At 37.9% G+C, this 22,357-nt stretch overlaps 1 protein-coding gene across 2 annotated transcripts in view; it reads left to right on the top strand.

Annotated features, from left to right (window-relative positions):
- UNC13C (unc-13 homolog C) overlaps nt 1-22,357 on the top strand; it is a 538,361-nt gene that overhangs the window by 417,648 nt on the left and 98,356 nt on the right. For both annotated transcript variants that reach the window (XM_008705990.2, XM_040620622.1), the window contains 4 exons: nt 7,070-7,166; nt 7,836-7,979; nt 15,753-15,830; nt 20,102-20,179. In XM_008705990.2, coding sequence (XP_008704212.2) covers nt 7,070-7,166; nt 7,836-7,979; nt 15,753-15,830; nt 20,102-20,179 — 397 coding nt within the window. The remainder of the gene's footprint in view (nt 1-7,069; nt 7,167-7,835; nt 7,980-15,752; nt 15,831-20,101; nt 20,180-22,357) is intronic.

The following is a 22,357-nucleotide window of genomic DNA, read 5'->3' as shown; positions in this document are numbered from 1 at the left end:
CAAATATTTTTCCACTCAGTAGGTTGCCTTTCTGTTTGTTGGTGGTTTTCTTTGCTGTGCAAAAGCTTTTTGGTATGATGTAGTCCCAGTTGCTTATTTTTGCTTTTGTTGTCCTTGCTTGAGGAGATGGATTTTAAAAAATATTGCTAAGATGTCCAAGAGCTCATACATATGTTTTCTTCTAGGTTTCATGTATTACATTTAAGTCTTTAATATATTTTCAGTTTATTTCTGTATATGGTATAAGAAGGTGGTCCAGTTTTATTCTTTTGCATGTACCTGTCCAGTTTTCCCAACACCATTTATTGAAGAGACTGTCTTTTCCCCACTGTATATTCTTGCCTCCTTCGTCATGTGTAAAGATGGGTTTATTTCCAGACTTTCTATTCTGTTCTGTTGATCTATGTGTTATGTGCCAGTACCATATTGCTTTGATTATTACAGCTTTGTAGTATAGTTAGAAATCAGAAAGAGTGATGCCTGAAGCTTTGTTCTTATTTCTCAAGATGCTTTGGCTATTTGGGGTCTTTTGTGATTCCATACATTTTCAGGATTATTTGCTCTAGACTGTAAAAAACAAAAATACCACTGGAATTTTGATATGGGTTGCACTGAATCTGTAGATTGCTTTGGGTAGTATAGACATTTTAGCAATATTAATTCTTCAGATCCACAAACATGGTATATATTTCCAGTTATTTGTGTCATCTTCAATTTCTTTTATCATTGTATTATTTTCAGATTATTATTTTCAGATTCAGTTCTTTAACCGCCTTGGCTAAATTTATTCCCAAGTATTTTTTGATGGAATTGTAAATGGGCTTTTTCCTTTCTCTGATAGTTCGTTATTAGTGTATAGAAGTGAAAGAGATTTATGTATATTACTTTCATATCTGTCAACCTTACTGAATTCATTAGTTTTAATAGTTTTTCAGTGGAGTCTATAATGTTTTCTAGATATAGTACATCATCTGCAAATAATGACAGTTTTATTTCTTTTCCAATTTGGATATCTTTGATTTCTTTTTCTGGTCTGATTGTTGTGGCTAGGGTTTCCAATACAGTGTAGAAAAAAACAGTGGCAAGACTGGGCATCCTTGTCTTGTTCCTCATATGAAAGGAAACGCCTTCAATTTTTTACCATTAAGTATGATGTTAGCCATGCATTTGTTATAGATGGCCTCTATTATGTTGATACACGTTCCCTGTATACTCACTTTTTGAGAGTTACCATAAATAGATTTGAATTTTATCAAATGCTTCTTATGCATCTGTTGACATGATTGTATGATTTTTATTCTTTCTTGTCGCTAATGTGGTATTACATTGATTGATTTGCAGATAACGAACCATCCTTTCATCTCTGGAATAAATTCTACTTGATCACGGTGTATGATCCTTTTAATGTATTTTTAAATTCAGTTTGCTAATATTCTGTTGAGGATTTTTGCCTCTGTGTTCATCAGGGATATTGACCTGTAATTTTATTTTTTTATGTCGTCTTTGTCTAACTTGGGCACCAGAGTAACGAGAATGTAGAATAAGTTTGGAGCATTCCTTCTTAATTTTTTGGTATAGTTTGAGAAGGATAGGTATTAACTCTTCTTTAAATATTTGGTAGAATTTGGCAGTGAAGCCATCTGGTCCTGGGCTTTTCTTCTTTGGGGAGTATTTTGATTACTGATTCAATTTTATTACTAGTAATTGGTCCATTCATATTTCCTATTTTTTCTTGAGTCAGTCTTAGAAGATCATGTGTTTCTGGGAATTTATCCATTTCTTCCCATTTGTTGGCATATAGTTATAGGTTTTGATGATCTTTTCTATTTCTGTGGCATCAGTTGTAACTTCTCTTTCATTTCTGATTTTATTTATTTGGGCCTCTTTTTTTTCTTGAGTCTAGCTTGAGGTTTATCAATTTTGTTTATGTTTGCAAAGAACCATTCTTAGTTTCATTATTTCTATTGTTTTTGTAATCTCTGTTTTATTTATTTTTGCTCTGATCTTTATAATTTCCTTTCTTCTACTAACTCTGGTCTTTGTTCTTTTCTTCTATTCTTTTAGGTGTAAGGTTAGGTGGTTTATTGAGATTTTTCTTGTCTCTTGAGGTAGGCCTATCATTATTTCCCTCACTTTTAAAACTGCATTTTCTGCATCCCATAGATTTTGGATTGTATACTTCCATTTTCATTTGTCTTCTTTGATTTCTTCACTAACTTGCTGGTTGATGATAGTGTGTCGTTCAGCTTCCACGTGTTTGTGTTTTGTCTAAATTTCTTTGTGTAATTGATTTCTAGTTTCATGCCATCATGGTCAGAAAAGATGCTTGATATGATTTTAGTCTTTAATTTACTGAGACGTGTTTTGTGGCCCCACATGTGATCTATCCTGAAAAAGGTTCTATGTGCACTTGAAAAGAATGTGTATTCTTCTGCTTTTGGATGGTGTGTTGTGTATATATTATATCCGTTTGGTCTACTGTGTTGTTCATGGAGAACGTTTCCTTACTGATTTTCTCCCTGGATGATCATTCCATTGTAGTAAGTGGAGTGTTCAAGTCCCCTACTATTATTGTATTACCATGAATTTCCCCCTTGTCTAGTAACGTTTGCTCTATGTATTTAGGTGCTCCTATGTCGGGTACATAGATATTTACAAGTGTTATATCCTCTTGTTGGACTGAACTCTTTGTCATAATGGAATGCCCTGTTCTGTCTCTTGTTATAGCCTTTCTTTTCAAGTCTGTTTTGTCTGATAGAAGTATTGCTACCACAGCTTTCTTTTTGTTTCTATTTGCAAGAAATAGATTTTTCTGTCCCTTCACTTTCAGTTTGTTTGTGTCTTTAGATCTGACGTGAATCTATCATAGGCAGCATATATAGAAACTTGTGTGTGTTTTTTTTTAAATCTGGTTAGCCACCCTCTATCTTTTGATTGGAGCATTTAATCTATTTACATTTAAGGTAACCCTTGATAGATATGTACTTCTTGCCATTTTATGACTGTTTTCTTTTCCAACCATTTTATGATGGTTTTTATAGTTTTTTCTCTCTTTCTTTCTCTCTCTCTCACTCTCGTGTGATTTGGTGACATTCCTTAGTGTTACGTTTGTATTTCTTGCTCTTTAATTTTTGTGTGTCTGTTATAGGTGTTTGGCCTGTGGTTACTACAAAGTGCAAATGTAATATCTGTATTGTGCATATATAGCGGTCTGTTTTAAGTTGATAGTTGCTTAGGTTCCAGCATGTTCTAAAAGCACTACATTTTTACTCTTCCCCTATTTTTTTGTTTTTGATGTCATGTTTTACATGTCATTATTTTGTGTATCCTTTGACTAATTATTGTAGGTCTAGATGATTCTACTCTTGTCTTAAACCTTCATCCTACCTATGTGGATGATTGAAACACTACCTTCACTCTGTATTTGCCTCTACCACTGAGGTTTTTTTTCTTTTGGTATTTTTTTGTTGTTTAGTTATGGCCTTTTCTTTTATGTTTAAAGAAGTTCCTCTAGCACTTCTTGTAAGGCCAGTTTGTTATTAATGAGTTCCTTTCACTTTTGCTTGTCTGGGAAACTCCTTGTGCTTCCTTCAATTCTGCATGATAATCTTGCCAGGTAGAGTATTCTTGGTTGTAATTGTTTTTCCTTTTAGCACTTGGACTATATTGTGCCACTATTTCTGGCCTGTAAATTTTCTGCTGAAAAATCAGCTTATAGTCTTACTGGGATTTACTTATACATAAATAATTGTTTTCTCTTGCTGCTTGAAGAATCTCTCTTTAACTGTGGACACTCGGATTATAATGTGTCTTGGTGTGGGCCTCTTTAGATTTATCTTTTTGGAGATCCTGTGTGATTCCTGGACTTGGATATTTGTTTTCTTCACTAGGTTAGGGATATTTTTAGCCATTATTTCTTCAAATAGGTTTTCTGTCCCTTTTTCTATCTTTTCTCCTTCTGGGACCATTATAATATGAACGTTAGTAAGCTTGAGGTCCTAAAGGGCCCTTAAACCTATTTTTTAAATTTATTTTTATTTTACTTATATTTATTTTATTATCCTTATTTTTTTATTTATTTTTAAAGATAGATTGATTGATTTTAGAGAAAGAGAGAGACTATAAGCAGGGGGGGAGGGACAAAAGGAGAGGTAGAGAGAGAACCTCAAGCAGACTCCAAACTGAGCACAGAGCCTGATGTGGGGCTCGATCTCACAACCCTGAGATCATGATCTGAGCTGAAACAAAGAATCAGATGCTTAACCAACTGAGCCACCCAGGCACCCCAACTATCCTCATTTTTTAATTCCTTTTTCTTTTTGCTGTTCTGTTTGGATGATTTCCACTACCCTGTCTTCCAAGTTGCTGATCCGTTCTTCTGCATCATCTAATATTCCGTTGATTTTCTGTAGTACAGTTTTCATTTCAGTTATTGTAATCTTCAGTACTGATTGGGTCTTCTTAATATTTTCTATTCTTGTTGAAGTTCTCACAGTATTCATCCATCCTTCTCCTGAGTTCAGTAGGCATCTTTATGACCATTATTTTGAACTGTTTATCTGGTGAGTCACTTATCTTCGCTTAATTTAGTTCTTTTTTGGGCGGTTTTGTCTTGTTCTTTCTGTCATATTTTTTGACATATTGTTCTGTCTCCTCATTATGCCTCTTTGTGTTTCTTTCTATGTATTAAGTAGATCAGCAAATTCTCCTGGTTTTGAAGGAAGCTTTATGCAGAAGGTGTGCTTTTGGGCCCAGTATCATAAACTCCCCTGGTCACCTGCCAGGTGCCCCAGGGGTGTCCTTTGTGTGGGCTGTATGCACCCTCCTGTGGTGGTTAGAGGTTGTTGTTGAGTTTTTTGGTGCCCAATTGCTTGTGTGGGTGGCTGTCCCCTGGCACAGCTGTCTGCTAGGCCCCATTACAACTGCTATGGGCATTCAGGTGAGTGGGGCTTAACCCTGACCTGGGTGGCTGAGGGACCAGGCTGTGACTGCTTCAGGGGTGTTGGTGTGCAGGGTTGGTCCTGGCATGACTAGCTGCATGGCCCAAGGTGGGTCAGGCTTCTGGTGTGTCTGACTGTGAGGTCTGACTGACTGTGAGGTCTGACTGCAACTGTCACTGGGGCTCTGTCGCACAGGCATGCCCCAACCCTAAGCAGCATTGCTTGCTGGAGCCCCAGTGCTGACCACCATGTGTGGTGGGGCAGGGGGTTGGAAGGGGGCCCACTCCTGGCCGAGGTCTCCTGCCATGTGTGGCAGCATGGAAGCTACTTGTGAGGAGGGCCAGGCCAGGGCAGGGGGATTGGGTGAGAGAGTGTGCGCAGGAGTGCTAGGTTGGGGCAGTTGGTGCTAGCACAGTAAATGCAGTGTCAGAAATGGTGCCCACCAGGGCTTGGCCAACTAAACAGGAGGGAAGTGAAAAGAAAGTGGTGTCTGCCAGGCTTCTCTCCCCAGAGGACATTCCAACAGATCGCTGCCCTTTTGGCACATGCCATAAGGGCATGTTGTATAAGATCTGTTCTATTAGTCTTCACCTCATTCCATGAGATAGTTCCATCCATAATTGTAGATTTTGGTGTGTCAGTAGGAGGATAGTAGCTCAGGGTCTTTCTACTCTGCCAGCTTGATCTCCTCTCTAAACATTATGCTTATGGATAAAATTTTGAAGGCTTCCTACTGAAATCAAGAATGAGACTGATAGCTGATAACATCACCTTTTTTTTTAAACATTGTACTAAAAGTCCTATGCAATACAATAAGAAAGGGGTAGAAAGTATAATGATTATAAAAGCATATGTTGATGCTGTCAATATTTGTCTATGACCTAATCATACATCTAGAAAATCCAAAAGAAACTATAGGATAACTAATAGAATTTAAAAAGGGGCTCCTGTGTTGTTCAGTAGGTTAAGTTCTGACTCTTGATTTTGGCTCAGATCATGATCTCAGGGTCATGAGATCCAGCCCTGGGTAGGGCTCCAAAGTGAATATAATAACTCTAAAGTTAATTAAATTTCTATATTTAAGCCACAAGCCACAAGCAATTAGAAAATTACATATAAACCTTACCATTTAAATAACATTAAAACCATGAGAAACAAATGGTGATGAAAGATGTGCAAGCCCTCTACTCAGGCCACTGTAAAATGTTACTAAGAGAAATTTAAGATGAACTAAAATACAACAGACAGTGTTCCTAAAAAGATGCATTATTGTAAAGATAGTAATTCTTCTCCCATTGACTTAGAGGTTTAATGCAATCCCGTAAAATTCCAGCAGGTATTTTTGTGCACCCTGACAAATTTCACTCGAAAAATGTATATAGAAATGCAAAGGGTTAAGAATAGTTAAGGCAGACTTGAAGAGGAGGAGAAAAAAGAAAAACAAAACATAACCCTGGAGGGCTGCATTATCAGTTATCAAGACTTTTTAAAAGAGTGTGGTGTTAATGCATGACAAAGAGACCAATAGGACAAATCAGTCTGGAGACAAACCCATATATGCTGTTCCCTAATTTATACCACAGATGCCAATTCAAGACAGTGGGGGAAAGGCTGATTTTCTAAGTAAATGGTGCTATACAATTGTACCTCCACATGGAAAAAAGAACTTTGAAACTTAGACCATTCACAAAACCCAGCTGTAGATGGCTTGTAGATCATGACAAGCCAGAGGCGAGCATCCAGGATCAGGTACAGGAGACAAGTCGGTATAGATGGAAGGAAGCCCATCAGCAGAGTACTAACAAGTGAGACAATGGCATGATGGGGGGCAGCACACACCATCCACAGTTTATGGGATTTTGAATGGTGAAGGAAATTGTAGTGGGGGGATCGGGGGAACTAAAGTAGCGTGGGAGGAGCCGAGAAAGTGATAGGCATTGAAAGTAAATAAGCAGGCATGTGTTTGATGAAGTAAAGCTAAAATTCTCTGAGGAAGCAGAACTGCACAAAAGGGAATGAAAAGAAATTTTTGGTCCTGAATTAGTGTCATGTAAGAAAAGAGCAGCATTCACTGTTAATTGTGTGCAAATGATATCTTTTATAGTATGTCACATTATTAATTTTTTTAGGTGGTTTGAGCCTTTTGTCATGCAGTGGCTGGATGAAAATGAAGATGTATCAATGGACTTCCTTCATGGAGCGCTAGGAAGAGACAAAAAAGATGGAGTGAGTTTAAATGACTTTAAGATTGCTTATTGTCAAGATTCATTCACACTATTCGCTTTTAAGATAATGGGAATTGTTGGGCTCATTGTTATTAATTAAGGTTTATTTTAATCCTCTAATGACCAAAATAAATGTAAAACACAACTTTAAAGGGCTGATAGGAACCCCGGGGAATTGTTTAAATTAAAAACAAAAAACAATCCCGACTTTGCTCGAGATTCCTTTACCTCTTCAATCGATCAGAGTCTACAAGTTCAGTAGGGTTATACAAAACTTCCTTGTCCTGAAACCTTTCCAGGATTTCAAGATTGGGAGCAGACATCCTCCAAATCCCTCTGGAACAACTTTAAAGTGTTGAGCCACAATATCTTTCTAACCCATCCTCACATCTATGGGGAGGGAGTAAGAAATAAAAGAACCAGTCCCTCAGTGTAGCAATGGAGAAACCAATTAATAGCAGCCTGCCCCATGATAAGAGTTCTAATACATTTTCGAGAAAAGGACATGAATGATTTTGAAATGGGTAAGCATTTTATTAAATAAGAAGAGAAGGCATGTGAAATGAAGGTATATGATATAGGAGATGGAGTTATTTATGTGAAATGACTCTCCTCTCCCCACACTCCCTCTAATGTGCTTATTGGGATATTTTGCCTTCTCTCCCCTCAGTTCCCGCAGACATCTGATCATGCCCTCTTCTCTTGTTCTGTGGTGGATGTCTTCGCTCAGCTTAATCAGAGCTTTGAGATTATTAAGAAACTGGAATGCCCTAATCCTGAAGCGTTATCTCATTTAATGAGAAGATTTGCAAAGGTAGGTGAAAGGGAATGAATCCTTTCTTTTCTGGGATTGCGGCATGTTGTTATTTTCTTCCACAGAACCTGACAGATGTCGTTGTTTGTAGTCTTCTCTGACACCAGCACCCCAATTTCATTTCTAATTCTAGTACCAGTTTGGTTTCCAGGTTTGTCATCTGACTTTCTTTCTGCACTTCTTGTTTCTTAAAATGGATTTATCATTCTTTAAAAATCTATTTGTCAGGGCGCCTGGGTGGCTCAGTCGTTAAGCATCTGCCTTCGGCCCAGGTCATGATCCCAGGGTGCTGGGATTGAGCCCCACATCGGGCTCCCAGCTCAGTGGGGAGCCCGCTTCCCTCTTTCCCGCTCCCCCTGCTTATGTTCCCTCTCTTGCTCTCTCTCTCTCTCTGTCAAATAAATAAATAAAATCTTTTTAAAAATCTATTTGCCATTCACATTAGTGACTTAGTCATTTATAACTGAAGAGACTGCTATGAGTAGCAAAATTATTTATTTCAGGTATAGTGCCTTTTAGCTGAAAGTAAGCCTTGGCCTTTCATATTTAAATTGCAAGTATTCTTCACACACAGTATACTACAATGAAAAGTATATGAGACTTGGAGTCATGAAAATGGAGTTCTGGTTTCAAATCAGCCAATAACTACAGTATGAGTCTGAACAGTTCATTTTTTTAAAAGATTTTATTTATTATTTATTTGTCAGAGAGTGCACAAGCACAAGCAGGGAGAGCAGCAGGCAGAGGGAGAAGCAGGCTCCCCGCTGATCAAGGAGCCCCATGCAGGACTCGATTCCGGAACCGTGGGTTCATGACCTGAGCCGAAGGAAGACACTCAATCGAATGAGCCATCCTGGTGCCCCCAGTTCATTTCATTTTTATAAAATGTAGTTTTCTTAGTTGACAGACTGATTGTGATCAACCAGATTACATACTCTTAAGATCTCTTCCTCCTCTAAGAGTCTAAGGCTTCCCAAGTACTTACTACTTAACCAAAAGTTCCAAGGGAAATAGAAGAAATAAAAGATGTAGCCCCCTGCCCTCCATATCGTAAAAAAGTTCCCTGTAATAATCAAGGCCATATGACATGAACTAGTTAGAAAAGGGAATGATGAGGGACACAATTTGGACTCAAGTATAGAGGGATCCACAGTTTAGCTGAACACAAGGAAAACTAACGAGAGCTGAAATAGACAAAGGTTTCTCAAGAAAAGCAGAGCTCATTCAGCCTAAAAAGCTATAGTTCGAAAAGTATTCTAAGCCACAGGGATAGCAGGAACACAAGGAGAGGTAAAACTGAGCTTGACGTGTGAAGAGCAAGGAGAAGCAACTCTTTGGCAAAAAACAAACAACGATAAAAAACAACTATGCTGGAAGAAGCAGTGGGAAAGTGAAGAAGGGCCTAGATCTTTGCAAAGCCCTGCTATCCAGATTATGGAGTTTAAACTTAATCTTCCAAAACTCCCAGCTAACACTGAACATGTGGAGATTTGTAAGCAGGGTAGTGACATGGCAAACACAGTAATGTAGGGGAATGACCCGCATGGTCCTATGCCTGACCGCCCTACGGATGAGTCTGGCCCCATGGTTTGAATGATGGCAGGGGTTTCCGCTGTTCATCCAGCAAGTGCTTACTCATTACCTTGCTTGCACACTTTACTAGTCCCTTTGAGAGATGTAGCCGTGAATAACCATTAACTCGGACCTCAAAATAGCTTATAATGGGAGCACCAAACCTATGACAAAGTCTAATGCTATAGTCAGGGCATCTCGGAAGTTGAAAGACCCACGACATATATATATAAATATTTAAATATAAATGTATACCTTTGACATGTTAAAAAATAAGGAAATGCTAAGACTCCCTTAAATTGTATAATATTTAAGGTGTATTAATTTTCTAGGACTGCGATAATTAAATATCATAGAATGGTGGCTTAAAAAGCAGAAAAATATGTTTTCAGAGTTCTGGAGGCTAGAGGTCTGAGATCCAGGTTTCAGCAGATTTGGTTTTCCTCAGGCTTCTCTCCTTGGCTTAGGGATAGCAGCCTTCTTAATGGGTTTTCATATGGTTCTTCCTCTGTGTACATGCTCCCCTGGTGTTTCTACGCATGCCCAAATTGGCTTTTCTTATAAAGACGCTGGTTAGTTTCCTCAGGTAGGCACTTCAAGGAGATCTGGGATCATTCCAGGAAGGAAGCCCTGAACTGTTAGAAGCTATAACTGTTTTGTTCAAGTGTTTTTTAATTTTTAAAAAAAAATTTTAAGATTTATTTATTTGCGAGAGAGAGAACACAAGTGTGAGAGAGGGAGAGGGAGAAGCAGACCCCGCTGAGCAGGGAGCCTAATGTGGGGCTCCACCGAGGACCCAGGGATCATGACCTGAGCTGAAGGCAGAGGCTGAACCAACTGAGCCACCCAGGCACACCCCAGTTTTGTTCAAGTCTTGATAGGCCAAGGTTGAGGCCTGGTTGAGAAGAGGGCTGAGAGTAGCCTGGCCAGAGTTTGGTCAAGGAGAGAGTCTTTGTCACCCTCCACCATTCTGTGACTCAGGTTCCAGTCTGAGAGATTCCAAAAAGAGAGAGCATAGGATTAGTAGAGAGCTGATGGAATTATGGTTGGGCAGTTAGGTCCTCCTTATAAGGAGTCTTGAAGAACAGGCAAAGTGGCTAAACATCTTTAGTAGAAAATAAGGAGCCATAATGAAAAAAAATAAAAATCAAAAGGCTAAAAAAGAAAATGAGCCAATGAAGGCTTTTAGGTACATAGGCTGTCAGCCTAAACCATGTTACATTATTTGTTTAGCATCAAGTAACCATCAAGTATTGTTAACCTTTGAAGTCTAGTCTTTATATGTTAATTAGGAAGACAAAAGTAACCTCCCCCTCGCTTTTAAAGATAATAGCTAAAATCATTTATTTTGATCATCTCCAGAGGGGACTTTCTTGATAGCAGCTGATTTCAACTTCCCAATGTCATGAAACCTGCAAGCAAGCTCTGCAGGAGAATTATTCTAAAAAAAAAAAAAAAAAAGTCTTTTCTTGACAAGCGGCTGCATTTTGGATGACTGCCAAGAGAATGAATGAATGAAATGGGGTCATTAGGGACACTGTTGAAAAAAAGTGTGTCACATGCTTTTCTTGGAACTCTGTGGGACTCATGGAAGCGGGGTCATATGGAGAATTGAATAATCTCAGAGTTGATATATTTAGTAACTATTATAATGGTGCACGATATTACAAAGGTAACTAGAATTCACCCTCGGAGTATCAGGGAGCAGGTTATGGAAGGTGGAGGTGTGGAAGCACAGAGAGAGCAGAAGGAAAGGGGCGCCGGGGCTCATGGTGCTGGGTTCCAGGCCACCCTTCCCTCCTTGGTCCTTTTGATTTTTCTGCAGCTGTGAAGCCGCACCCAGCCACGTTCAGACGCTGGAGGTACAACCAAGTGGGCTGGAGGAAAGTATAAAGAAGTGTGAGGTTACAAAGAGGGTTATGTTAGAATCCACACAGGAAAACGCCTTCTTTGAAGGGAGGAGAAAAGAACTAGGCTCCATGCGTCACTGAGGAAATGTGAGCTTTTATTGGCACAATAAAAAAAAAATGTTTTTAATACCTAAAATATTCTTAATCCATGTAAATTCAATACTACCAATTATTATCGCAAGGAAATAATGTAAGGAAAAAACCCTCATTTTCTGGGAAAGCAGAAATTGGTAATTTTCATTGAAAGATAAATTCTATTTTGTTGGAATGATTTTAAAAAATCATAAAAATGAAAATAGGACTTTGTGGTTAATGTAATTAGCTATTTCACAGCAACTTGAGACTGTTAGAATTGGTTTTGTTTCATCAGATGTGACCATTGGTCTTGAAAACTGTATCCTTCTTGGAATTGGGATCCTTGTATCAGAATATTGAAATCATATTCTCTTCCTGGGACTCACATTGATTTAAACCATCTCTCAGAGAAAAGACATAATTAATGACATTTCGGAAGATTTGGCATTGTAAAGTGGGGTTTGAAGGGATGATTTGTTCTTACTAAAGCATATGTAAGACTCAATATACCAAACAAATGCTTCACATTTCATAGCTGTGAGGAGAGGTGAAGAGTGCACGTAGGTAGTGGATATTTCTATGGCTTTACTGCCGCTCTTGACAAGTATGGGTAGTTTAATGAAAAAAGAGCGATATGAAGTTAACAGTATCTTCATTATTAAAAACAAACCAACAAATATTAATTGAGTACTGGCTACAAATCTGGCTGTTTTTTTATCGAGTGGTCAGGGACTGGAGATACAATGGTGAATGAGACACACCTATTTATTGTTCTTTGGGAATATAATCCTAATTTTCAAAAGTAATGATAATTGAACATTGCTATGTGCTCATCAGTTTACATATACTTTCTCACTTATTCTTCACTACAACCCCATGACATAGGTACTATTATTTTTCCTAATTATTCAAATGATGAAATAAGCTTAGAAAGTTTAAATAACTCAAGGCACCCAACTAGAAATGGTATGGGTGAAATGCTCTTAACCACTAAGCCATACTACTTTCACAGTCTGGTGTCATCACAAATCAATTGCTAAGTCGGAGAGCAGAATCTCAACATTTATTTTTACCCTCTGGACCAAACCTAGGCGGGTGGGGGCAGGGGATTCTGTCTCATGCTGTGCGTCTTAAATGCGGTGCTGGAATGCACCGAAGTGAGTTTCTAACGTCACTTAACAGATACTGCACTTCTTACCTTCCATGTGTTGCTCTAATACGAAGTGTCCCATGAATAGACTGGGGGCTGCAGAGATGGATTCTAAACCAGGGTTCTTATCTTACTGATTGCAAGAGTCATACCCTAGAGGGACCTACTGGTGGTGTAGCCCACTTCTAACAGTGCGGCATTAGCCCAGGAGACCATAGGGACTAAGGAACTGATAGCTATCCCACTCTAGCACTAGGAGCCGTAGTCTAACGCGAGCAGGTAGAGGATGGGAGATAGTTTGTCATCCTGCTTGATCTTTTAAATGCAGAAAATCTCTGGGTTCACCACCATAAACCTGTTAGGCGCTTTGAATGGCAGTTCCTTTGCTGTATCCATAAAGAATCATCTATATTTCATGACTCACTCTTCATATAAACTATAGTTGATTACAGAACATGATGCACACAGCTTCTGTTAGGCTCTTGCCACTCTCCCTGTCCTGCCTCATTTCTGAAGCCCGTGAGTCGCACAGAGAGGAATCATTAGCTAGGTCCACATACTCAGAAAAAGGTTCTTTCTTCTAGGCTTTGCTAGGTAGCCCTTCCATTGGCAGGTCTTCTCTGAAGAGTTAACCTCCACCCTGCTATGCATTAGTTAGGACTGTGGTTTTCAAACTTCAGCTTCATGAGAAGCACCTTGGAGGCTTCTTAACACACACCAGAATTGCTGAGTCAGTAGCCCCGGGATAGGACCAGGGAACTTGAACTTCCTCCAGTTCCTAGGTGATGCTTATGAGGCAGCAGGAGATGTGTCTTAGGTCGGTATGTCTCAAGTAACTGCTTACTGGTATTAAAGAAATAATGTCTGATATGGCTTTACTTTGTTAAATAAACTAGAGTGAAATCGAAGTTGCCCCTACAATGTACATGTGTGCTTTCATTCAGGCATCCTTTTACATTAGTAAAGAAATGCATGTTCTCATAGCCAGTGTACCCACAACTCTTACGGGCACAAGGCCTTAAACCATAGCCCATGGCTGAGCTCTTTGCCTTACCCACAACTCATCCTGACTTGCTAACCGTCGGCATTTGTACGTTAGTGGATGTGAGATCCTAGGGTCAGTTAGTTGTCCCCAAGTGGGAATTCAGCAGACTAGGGTTTTCTTGTAGAGTCAAGTGTTGGGCCATGGGGGATACCTTGAGAATAATCAGAAACGAATGTCTGGATTCCCCTCTCCAAACTTTACCTGGAGCTAGTTAGACTCTCTGAGGGATGACAAGCTCCTCGAGTCAGACTTTTCTTCGTTTTTGTTTTTACCACATAGTGAAATGATTCCTAAGAGTTTACACTGTCATTAGAACCTGTGAGTTGAAAGTAGTGCTCATATGTACGAGTGCATTAGTACTTTTTAGGGAAGTCCCAAAGTAATTTTCAGCATTATATCTGAAGCCAAATTTGAACAGCTGTGTTGGGACGATACTTCAGTCTGAGCAGCCATCTGTTTTCCTAGATTTATTGGTCCTCTGCTTGATAAGATTTTATGTTTTCCAAGGCCAACTTTCTATTACTGATGCATATTACCCCGATACTTTGTACTTCCACAAATACCAGTTTTCTTTCTGATTTTATCCCTACTTTCAAGTTTTCACTGTGATCTTAAATGTCTATAAGACCAATTCATAGTTACATTTGGTGAATTCAGGTTTGTTGATTAAGAGGTTGAGCCAAAGGAGAGATGTTTAGTGTCTCCTGAATTGATTTGAGCCACAAAGAAAATTCAGATGAATATGTTACACAAAAAAGGAAATAGAAGTTTTTTTTGTCCTTGCTTTTCTGTGAAAAGAGATAATCTTTATCTACAGTTACTGTTGCTTTCTCTCTTCCAAGAAAATTGTATCTGCATTTGGCTTATGATAATCCAAGCTATGTAAGTAAAACTAGTAGGACACAAAGTCATCAATATATTTTTAAGTAACCGAATTAAAATTTAACAAATGTGTTAGTTTTTCTTTATTTTGCATAATTAGTGGAACAGAGGGCATCCTTCAGCTTAGAAATAGTTATTAAATGGAGAAGGAAAATGCAGAATTAGGATGAAGAGGACAGAACAAAGGCAAAAATTAGGCAATATTTTTAGAAAATAATGCACCAATGACTAATTTAGTAAATTGAAGGTAAATGTTTTGAGGTAGTGTGATACAACAAAAAGTCTTCAGAGGTGGTCTTTGATATTAGGAAGGCTCCTTATAGAAAATTACTGAAAATATTCATTACTAAGGTACATGTACAGGAATGCTGATACCACTTAAAATTGTACGAGGTATTTAGGAACATTGTGGAAAGTTGAGAAAATGACCACCACAGAGAATTTTGGCATGGTTTATGTATGTGTGGTAGGGATGAGAGAGATGTAGGAACTAGAAACCAAGAGGAGGGGCGCCTGGGTGGCGCAGTCTTTAAGTGTCTGCCTTCGGCTCAGGGCGTGATCCCGGCGTTATGGGATCGAGCCCCACATCAGGCTCCTCCGCTAGGAGCCTGCTTCTTCCTCTCCCACCCCCCTGGCTTGTGTTCCCTCTCTCACTGCCTGTCTCTCTCTGTCAAATAAATAAATAAGATCTTAAAAAAAAAAAAAAAGAAAAGAAAAGAAACCAAGAGGAAGGAGTTAAAGAAAATGTGGGTTGTTCGGAGGAGGAAGAAAAAAGAGCATTAGGGTCATTAGGTAGTAAAGACGCAAGCATAGAGGAGTTTGCCACAAAATCATATATCTTCTGAGTGTTTAGTAAGGTTAGAAATAGAGAATTTTATGATGGAGTGGATTATGTTAAAATAGAATGAATTAAGGAATTCATGAGGAATATCTTTCACATGTATTCAGAAATATTACAAATTGTTATCCAAACATGATAGTTTGAGATCCTTCTTTTGGCAAGGTTATAGATTTAATCACTGCCTCAGGCCTTCTCTTAGCTGAAAAAGATACGAAAAGGTTGCCTGATTAGCATTAAGCTGGCTAGTGTGTGTATAACTGGATACATTTAACTGGATACATTTCACGTTTCCCCCTAGACTATCAATAAAGTACTGCTTCAGTATGCTGCAATTGTATCAAGTGACTTCAGTTCATACTGTGATAAGGAAAATGTGGTAAGTAAAACTGTCTCTGCTTTCACGTATTCCTCAGTTGAGATCCTTTTTTTTAAACGAATGAGTAAGCAAGAGACTTTTTTTTCTTTCCGTTTTCAAGGGTAATAGGGAATAGATATCTCAAGAAATTGTTTGAATACTTCTCTAGGAATCCTGAGCTGGCTACAGTCCCGAATTCAGAGGAAGGTTGAGAGCATCTCAATGCCAGCCAACTTGTGGTTTTCCATGACAATAAGGGACAAGACTCACATAAACAAAAACCTACATAATCATAAAACATTGAAGCTGAGAACTAGGAATTAAAAACTTGTTTATGTTAATACCAATAGTGTAGTTTGGACGCCGGTACCAAATTTATCATTCAGTTTTCAAAAGAATTGAGAGAGAGAGTTAATATAAGAATGCTGGTTTCTACTCTAAATCATTAACTTAACCTTTTATTTTTTGGATGATTAAAAAAATCTTTATAAAATTCAAACCAGCATTGCAGCTTAGTAAAAGGCACAAAGAGAAGCAAGATAAACTAAAGTGACTTGGAGTATAATCAGTGTTAGTCTAGGGTGGAAGGTGAAATCTTTTCTATTCACCAAACGTCATTTTAAGAGAAATATATTGGTAACATTATAGGAATTTTTTTTAAAACACTGAAAAAAAATTACAAAAGTTAGTACTAGATTTTAAAAGAGGAAAATCAGTTTCCGCCCCCTCAAAAAATTAGTTCCCACTAGAGAAGTATAAAAGGGATTCTTGCTGAAACCTCATTGACCTCTTGCTGACAGCTCATTAATATAAGTCAGTCTTAATAGTTCTTGAGGGTCCCAGAAGATGCTTCTTTCCCTTAAATTAATACGCTGCCCAGAAATTTTATTAAAACTCCCAGATATCTCAGCAGTGATTTCTAACTGCCATTAATTATACTCTAATAGGCAAGATAGAATATTCATTTACTGAAAGCATATATTTACAATTAAATTTATAATACATTTGAAAAGTAATATGTTGAAAATCAAAATGGTGCCAGATAATTTCAGGAAAAATTCTGATTATATTAGGATAACCAACTTGAAAATTTTAAAAGGTAGCTATGAATTACCAAGGATAGTTCTTGTCATTCAAAAAAGAAAATCAGCCTTAAAAGACCCCCACCGACTTTTCAATGTATTATGAGTTAACATTCTGTAACTTATTTTTTAAAACATTGGAGAAAGAAATCATAAGTCAGTGTTTATTATATTATTCTTTGTATTTTTTTTTTGTATTTTATACTTTTCAAATCAAGTATTAAGAAAGAAAACACCATTGCAAATATTATAGCACAGGAACTTTTCCTCAGTGCTTTTCTTTCCTAGTTCTGATATCTTAATGAGTCTTAGACTCTCATTCAAATCCCAAGCATTGTTTCAGCTTTTCCATGAAAGAATAACAATTAACTGCTTAGTTATGCTTTCAGCTGAGATAAATTGAAGAAATTCTTTTGGACATTCGTGCATGTACATATAACTATTTCTTCAGTATCAAGAACATTAAAAGTTTTTTTTCTCAGTATATTTATGGCCATATACCTATTACACCTGCAAATTGATCTAGAAACTTTTAAGAGAGCTATCCTGTAAGAGATGATCATAGCATTTGCTTTCTCGGGGGTCAAAATTAAAGATGACAGTTAAAATGTCTGTGACAGAATAATTATTTTCTAGCTGTGATGTTTTACATTGAAAATGGATGACAAGTTTTTAAATCCTTTTCCCATACTCCAAAACATAGCAAAGTAGCATATAGAAATCAGAATTACTTGATTTTGAGTATTTAAAAAATATTTTCCAACTCAGAGTTACATTTTGGTCATATGGAAATGGCCCTACTCCCAGCAGAACTAACTTTCATATTCATTGTCGTTTAGGTTCCTAAGTTTGTTCCAGATTCAGATCAGATGAAATGCATCATGACAGTTTTTAGGGGAAAAGCCAAATTATATACAAATAAAAAGATGACAACTTCAACATAGGTTATTTTATCTAACTAAACTCATCAACAAACGATACTTCTGAATTAGGATAATATTCTCTTGACTGTGTTTTCTGTTTTGTTTTCAGTAACGGTAGAAGTGCTTAAAATAAAAGCTGTGTCCAGATTAGGTTTAAGGTAGATTTGTGTAATTCAGTCCTCAGTAGTGATTTGATAAATTGATCCAATAATATTGATATTTCAACATTTCAAAGCCAGAGAAAGCTTAATGAAAGAGAAGAGTCTCATATTTATTTTTCTCTCTCTCTGGATAACTGCCTTTTTTTTTTTTTTTTTTTTTTGTATGTAGCCTTACCCGGGGTCAATAGCAGTCCATGCCAAGTGAGCCTGTAGTTCATTTTGTTTCTTGGTGGTTCTTTTCCATTGGAAATGGTCATATTAAAAAGGCTTGGAGGTTGGTTTTTGCTTATACAGGTGGTACTAAAGTACTGTTATATGTGCCAAAAAGATAAGCTTGATATCTAATAATCATAGAAGAGTCTACCTAGGTAACCTAGAGCCATGGGGAGCAGAGTGATACAACATTTTACCCATGTACTCTTCCTGCTTCCATTAAGAGTTCATGGTCTTCCTTTAACCTTCGTTTTCTCCCTGGTAAGATTGTCAAATTCAAGCCAAATCATCCCCCTCTGCAATGGAAAAAAAAAAAAAAAAAGGAAAGAAAGAAAGAAAGAAGAAAAGAAAAGAAAAGAAAAGAAAAATCCCAATGACCCCACTCCCTAATGGGGATTCACTTTGCCTTTGAGTCAAGATACTGAATCCCTGAAAGTTTTGACCACACATGCTGCGGAAAGGATAAGCCCAGATCAAGTGGCCCTCAGTCACAGCTGGGGATCAGAATCATTGGTGGAATATTGTGGTTCAGCTTACTGAACAGAATCTATGGCAGATAAATCTCAGATATCAGTGTTAGAGAAATAAAATATTTATGTGACCGGAATCAAAGGAGCAGAATCAAAGTTTAAAATTGTTTTCATAAATTCGAAGTTAGGATGTGGTCACTTTAAGAATCAAGTAGAAAGTTTTTCAAAGGTCAGTAATGTGGTTGAGGCAATAATAAAATCTTTCCATTGATGAGTGCTAACACCTCTCTGATGTCCTGTAAGTCCTTTCTCTAATTCATTATTGGCTCACTTCCCAGAAACTTGGAAGATATATCCATTTTCTTTTCTTTCACTGCTTTCCTCCCCCAAATCAACTGGCTTTTTGGATCAGAATACAAGAAATATTATTCTATATTCTCAATTCTATTTTCCAATTATAAATTAATTCCTATTATTCTAAGTCCACATGTAGTCCTGTCACAGAGCTTTCCATCTTTATATTGTTATTTCCTATTGTTATTTCTGTTCTATTGTTATTCTATTTCTGCCTCCTTGGAAACACTGAGTCAAAAACATTTGTAAACGTATATTCTGTGGAAGGCTCTGTGCAGTACTCTGAGAGTAAGAAAAAGCAGAAGGCAGCAGCATGTATGGTGCATCTAAGGTCAGTGGGTGAGACAGTGAAAAGCAATGTAAATATAAAGTTAAATAAAACAAATGTCAAGTGAGTGACAAAAGGATATAGTCTGGGAAAGAGAAAGCTCAAACCTGGAATGATGGACATGATTCAAATAGGCAACGAAGTTCAAGTGAAGAGGCCACATGCCAAGCGAAGTCAGAGTCTAGAAAGCACAGGTGCTTTGCAGGGAATAAGCTGCTTAAAGGGGGAAGTTACTCATAGTGTGGTAGATGGAGATCGGAGGGAAAAGCTAGTTTGGAGCCAGATAACTAAGGGCCTTGAATACCAATGTGCGGACTTTATCTATAGCCAAAGAGAATCTATTAAAGAGGTCTTTTTTTTTTTTTTTTCTTTTTCCTCCTTGGATTTTTGAAATTCAGATGTTGTTTTGGTTTTTTAAATGGTGAAATAATGGAAAAGTTAAACTATTATCTTTTTCTTAAAGTAAATCTTTAAAAACAGAATTTGGCTCAATGTTAAGAATAAAAGAAATAGTAGTAGTAAGTCCCCACTGGTTTATTTTCTGGGTATGTTATTCAATTGCATTCCCCAAAGTGGTAATATTTCTTCCTCCCATTCTTAACTCTTAAACAGTGTAATGAAAATAGAGTTATTCTATTTGCTAAATATAGTAGGACTTCAATGATATTGTATACTTATTACATTTAAGGTAAACTCATTTAGTAATTTTTTGTATGAATGATTCACACACCACCTTTTTTATTGTTGTTTGCTTTTTATAGCCTTGTATATTGATGAACAATATTCAGCAACTACGGGTCCAGCTGGAAAAAATGTTTGAATCCATGGGAGGGAAAGAGGTGGGTATATTTTTATGCCTGCATTTGCCAAATAGCTACTTAAGAGATCATTAGCAGCATATCTCTTTGCTATGGAAAGTGTCATAGTCGAGTTTTTTTTTTTTTACATGGGTTAACTAAAAAACAGGAAATGATAATAATCTAAAATACCATTAACAACTAAGGTGATCATTAACTACGACAAAATACTGAAAGTAAATGCTTTAGAAGTGTGAATGGGAGGAGGGAGATGGTCAATAGCCTTTTGTAGTGTGTGTATATATAGTCATATATACACAAATATATATGCTAATGATCTGTAAAGTTCTACAAACTACAGATTTTTTTTTCACCATATTGCACAATGCCAACTCGATATCAAAGCTTTTGTTCTGAAATGTGCTTTGCGGTGCTAGCAATTTTTGATGTATCAGTGGTTTATTGTTCACGTCTAAAAATCTCTGTCAGACTGTGTTGCGTGCTTTGTCTGTAATGTGTCGTGTCTTTGTCCAACATCTTTGACTTGCAATTGCCTGAGCAGAAGAAGGAAGGAGAAAGATTCTCTTATGAGGTTTGTGATAGTAAGCATCTTATCCTTCACCTGGCTGTTTCCCCCAAACCTAAAGACCATTGCACTTCTTATTTATTCTCATTTGCTTGTTTGGATCAGACAGACAGTGAAATATGAGCTGTGCACCTGCGTCCTGCTGTCGCCACAGTCTTTCACAAACCGCCATGAGCGTCCAGGGACGTGGGGACTGGAGTTGGTGCCGAGAGGGAAGGTCATGGGGCTGGCATTGTGCCACCCTCACCCCTCCCTAAAACAACCCCAAGGGCAGCTAGGACGTAGAAATAGTTCTGTTTAAGATTTCAGTTACAGTGTTTCTTATTGTGGTAAGCTAGAGATGTCCCTGAAGCGAGGTTGGATTTCAAAGCAGAGGTCCCTTTTATTTCTAAATTTACAAGGCTGAAAATGCTTCTTCTAAGACTGGGCTTCTTCACGTGTGATGTTGCTGTGAGCCCCAAGGAGACATTTGTGCGTTTCCCTCTCTTTGAGCCTCAGTCCTTTGAAACGGAACTTGTTATTTAGTATCCTACAAACGAGAAGCGCTAGGATTACGGGTGTGAGGTACAAAACTTCAAAAATGAACTTTCATGAGCTCTGCTTCTCCAGTATCAGTTTATTTTGTATAGAATAAGGCTCCATTCCCTGCGGTGCATTAGTGGTTTTGCTCAGTGTGAGGGCGTGAGTCTCCTTTTTGAATTCTTTTGCTGAATTAGGTGAGCACAAACAATTGGGCATCATCGCTGGAGAGTCCCTTTTTAATTTTAGTGATGTTTTATAAGTCCACTTACTGTTTGAAGAGCCGTGAAGAGATCACTGATTTCTTGTGGGAAATTCTGCCTCCTTTTACTGAATTTTAAAGACCAAAAATCGTGGAAGGATAAAGTTATATTTAAAATGCCGCATTTCCAGAAATTTCTCCTAACGCTACTCCTATTTCCTTACTAGTCCATGGTTGGACTCTAATGCGAGTGATATCACGCTGAGTTGAATATCAACGAGACAAATCAGACCTGTCCTTAAAGGAAGCCATGTGGGCCGAGCTACTCGCCAGCCAGAAATGCTGTGGGGCAGCTTGTTGAGCAAACAAGAAAGGGTTCTTTACCTCACATAAAATTGCCAGTTTGCAGTGTGTGGGTTTCACACTATAAATTTAGCTACAACTCTATAGCTAAATCATAGAACTCTTCTTAAGTGGAGAAAGTAATGAAGAAAGAAATGCTGGTGTGGGTGCCTTCTACCCTCATGACTCTCCCAAGGTCAGTTGCTAAATTCCTCATACATAATTTAAAGGGGAAATTCAATTTAATGAACGAAATGAATGGCCAGTTTCTAACAGTGTAGTTTGTTAGGGGGTGGCGTGGACCCTAGCTCCTTTCTTCTCCTGCACTTAAATCTTGTACGTCCCTTCCCTCACTCTCTTGATCATCATTTGATGTTCCGTCTCCTTTCTACACACAGTTTCTTTTAGCTTATTATTTTCTTTCACCTCAACATCTGTTACCAGAAAAAGCTTTCGGCAGGCCCACTCAGCACTGGCACGGGGATCAGTGAAATATCAGGAGGAAGCAAGACCTGAGCTCACGTCTGGATGTTGCGTTGAGCCTCCAAAGAGAAAGAACCATGATTCACAC

Source organism: Ursus maritimus, unplaced genomic scaffold (assembly GCF_017311325.1).
Source record: "Ursus maritimus isolate PB19 unplaced genomic scaffold, ASM1731132v1 scaffold_35, whole genome shotgun sequence".
Taxonomy (NCBI): domain Eukaryota; kingdom Metazoa; phylum Chordata; class Mammalia; order Carnivora; family Ursidae; genus Ursus; species Ursus maritimus.
Note: the sequence above shows the minus strand (reverse complement) of the source record. Positions and strands in the feature narration are given on the sequence as shown.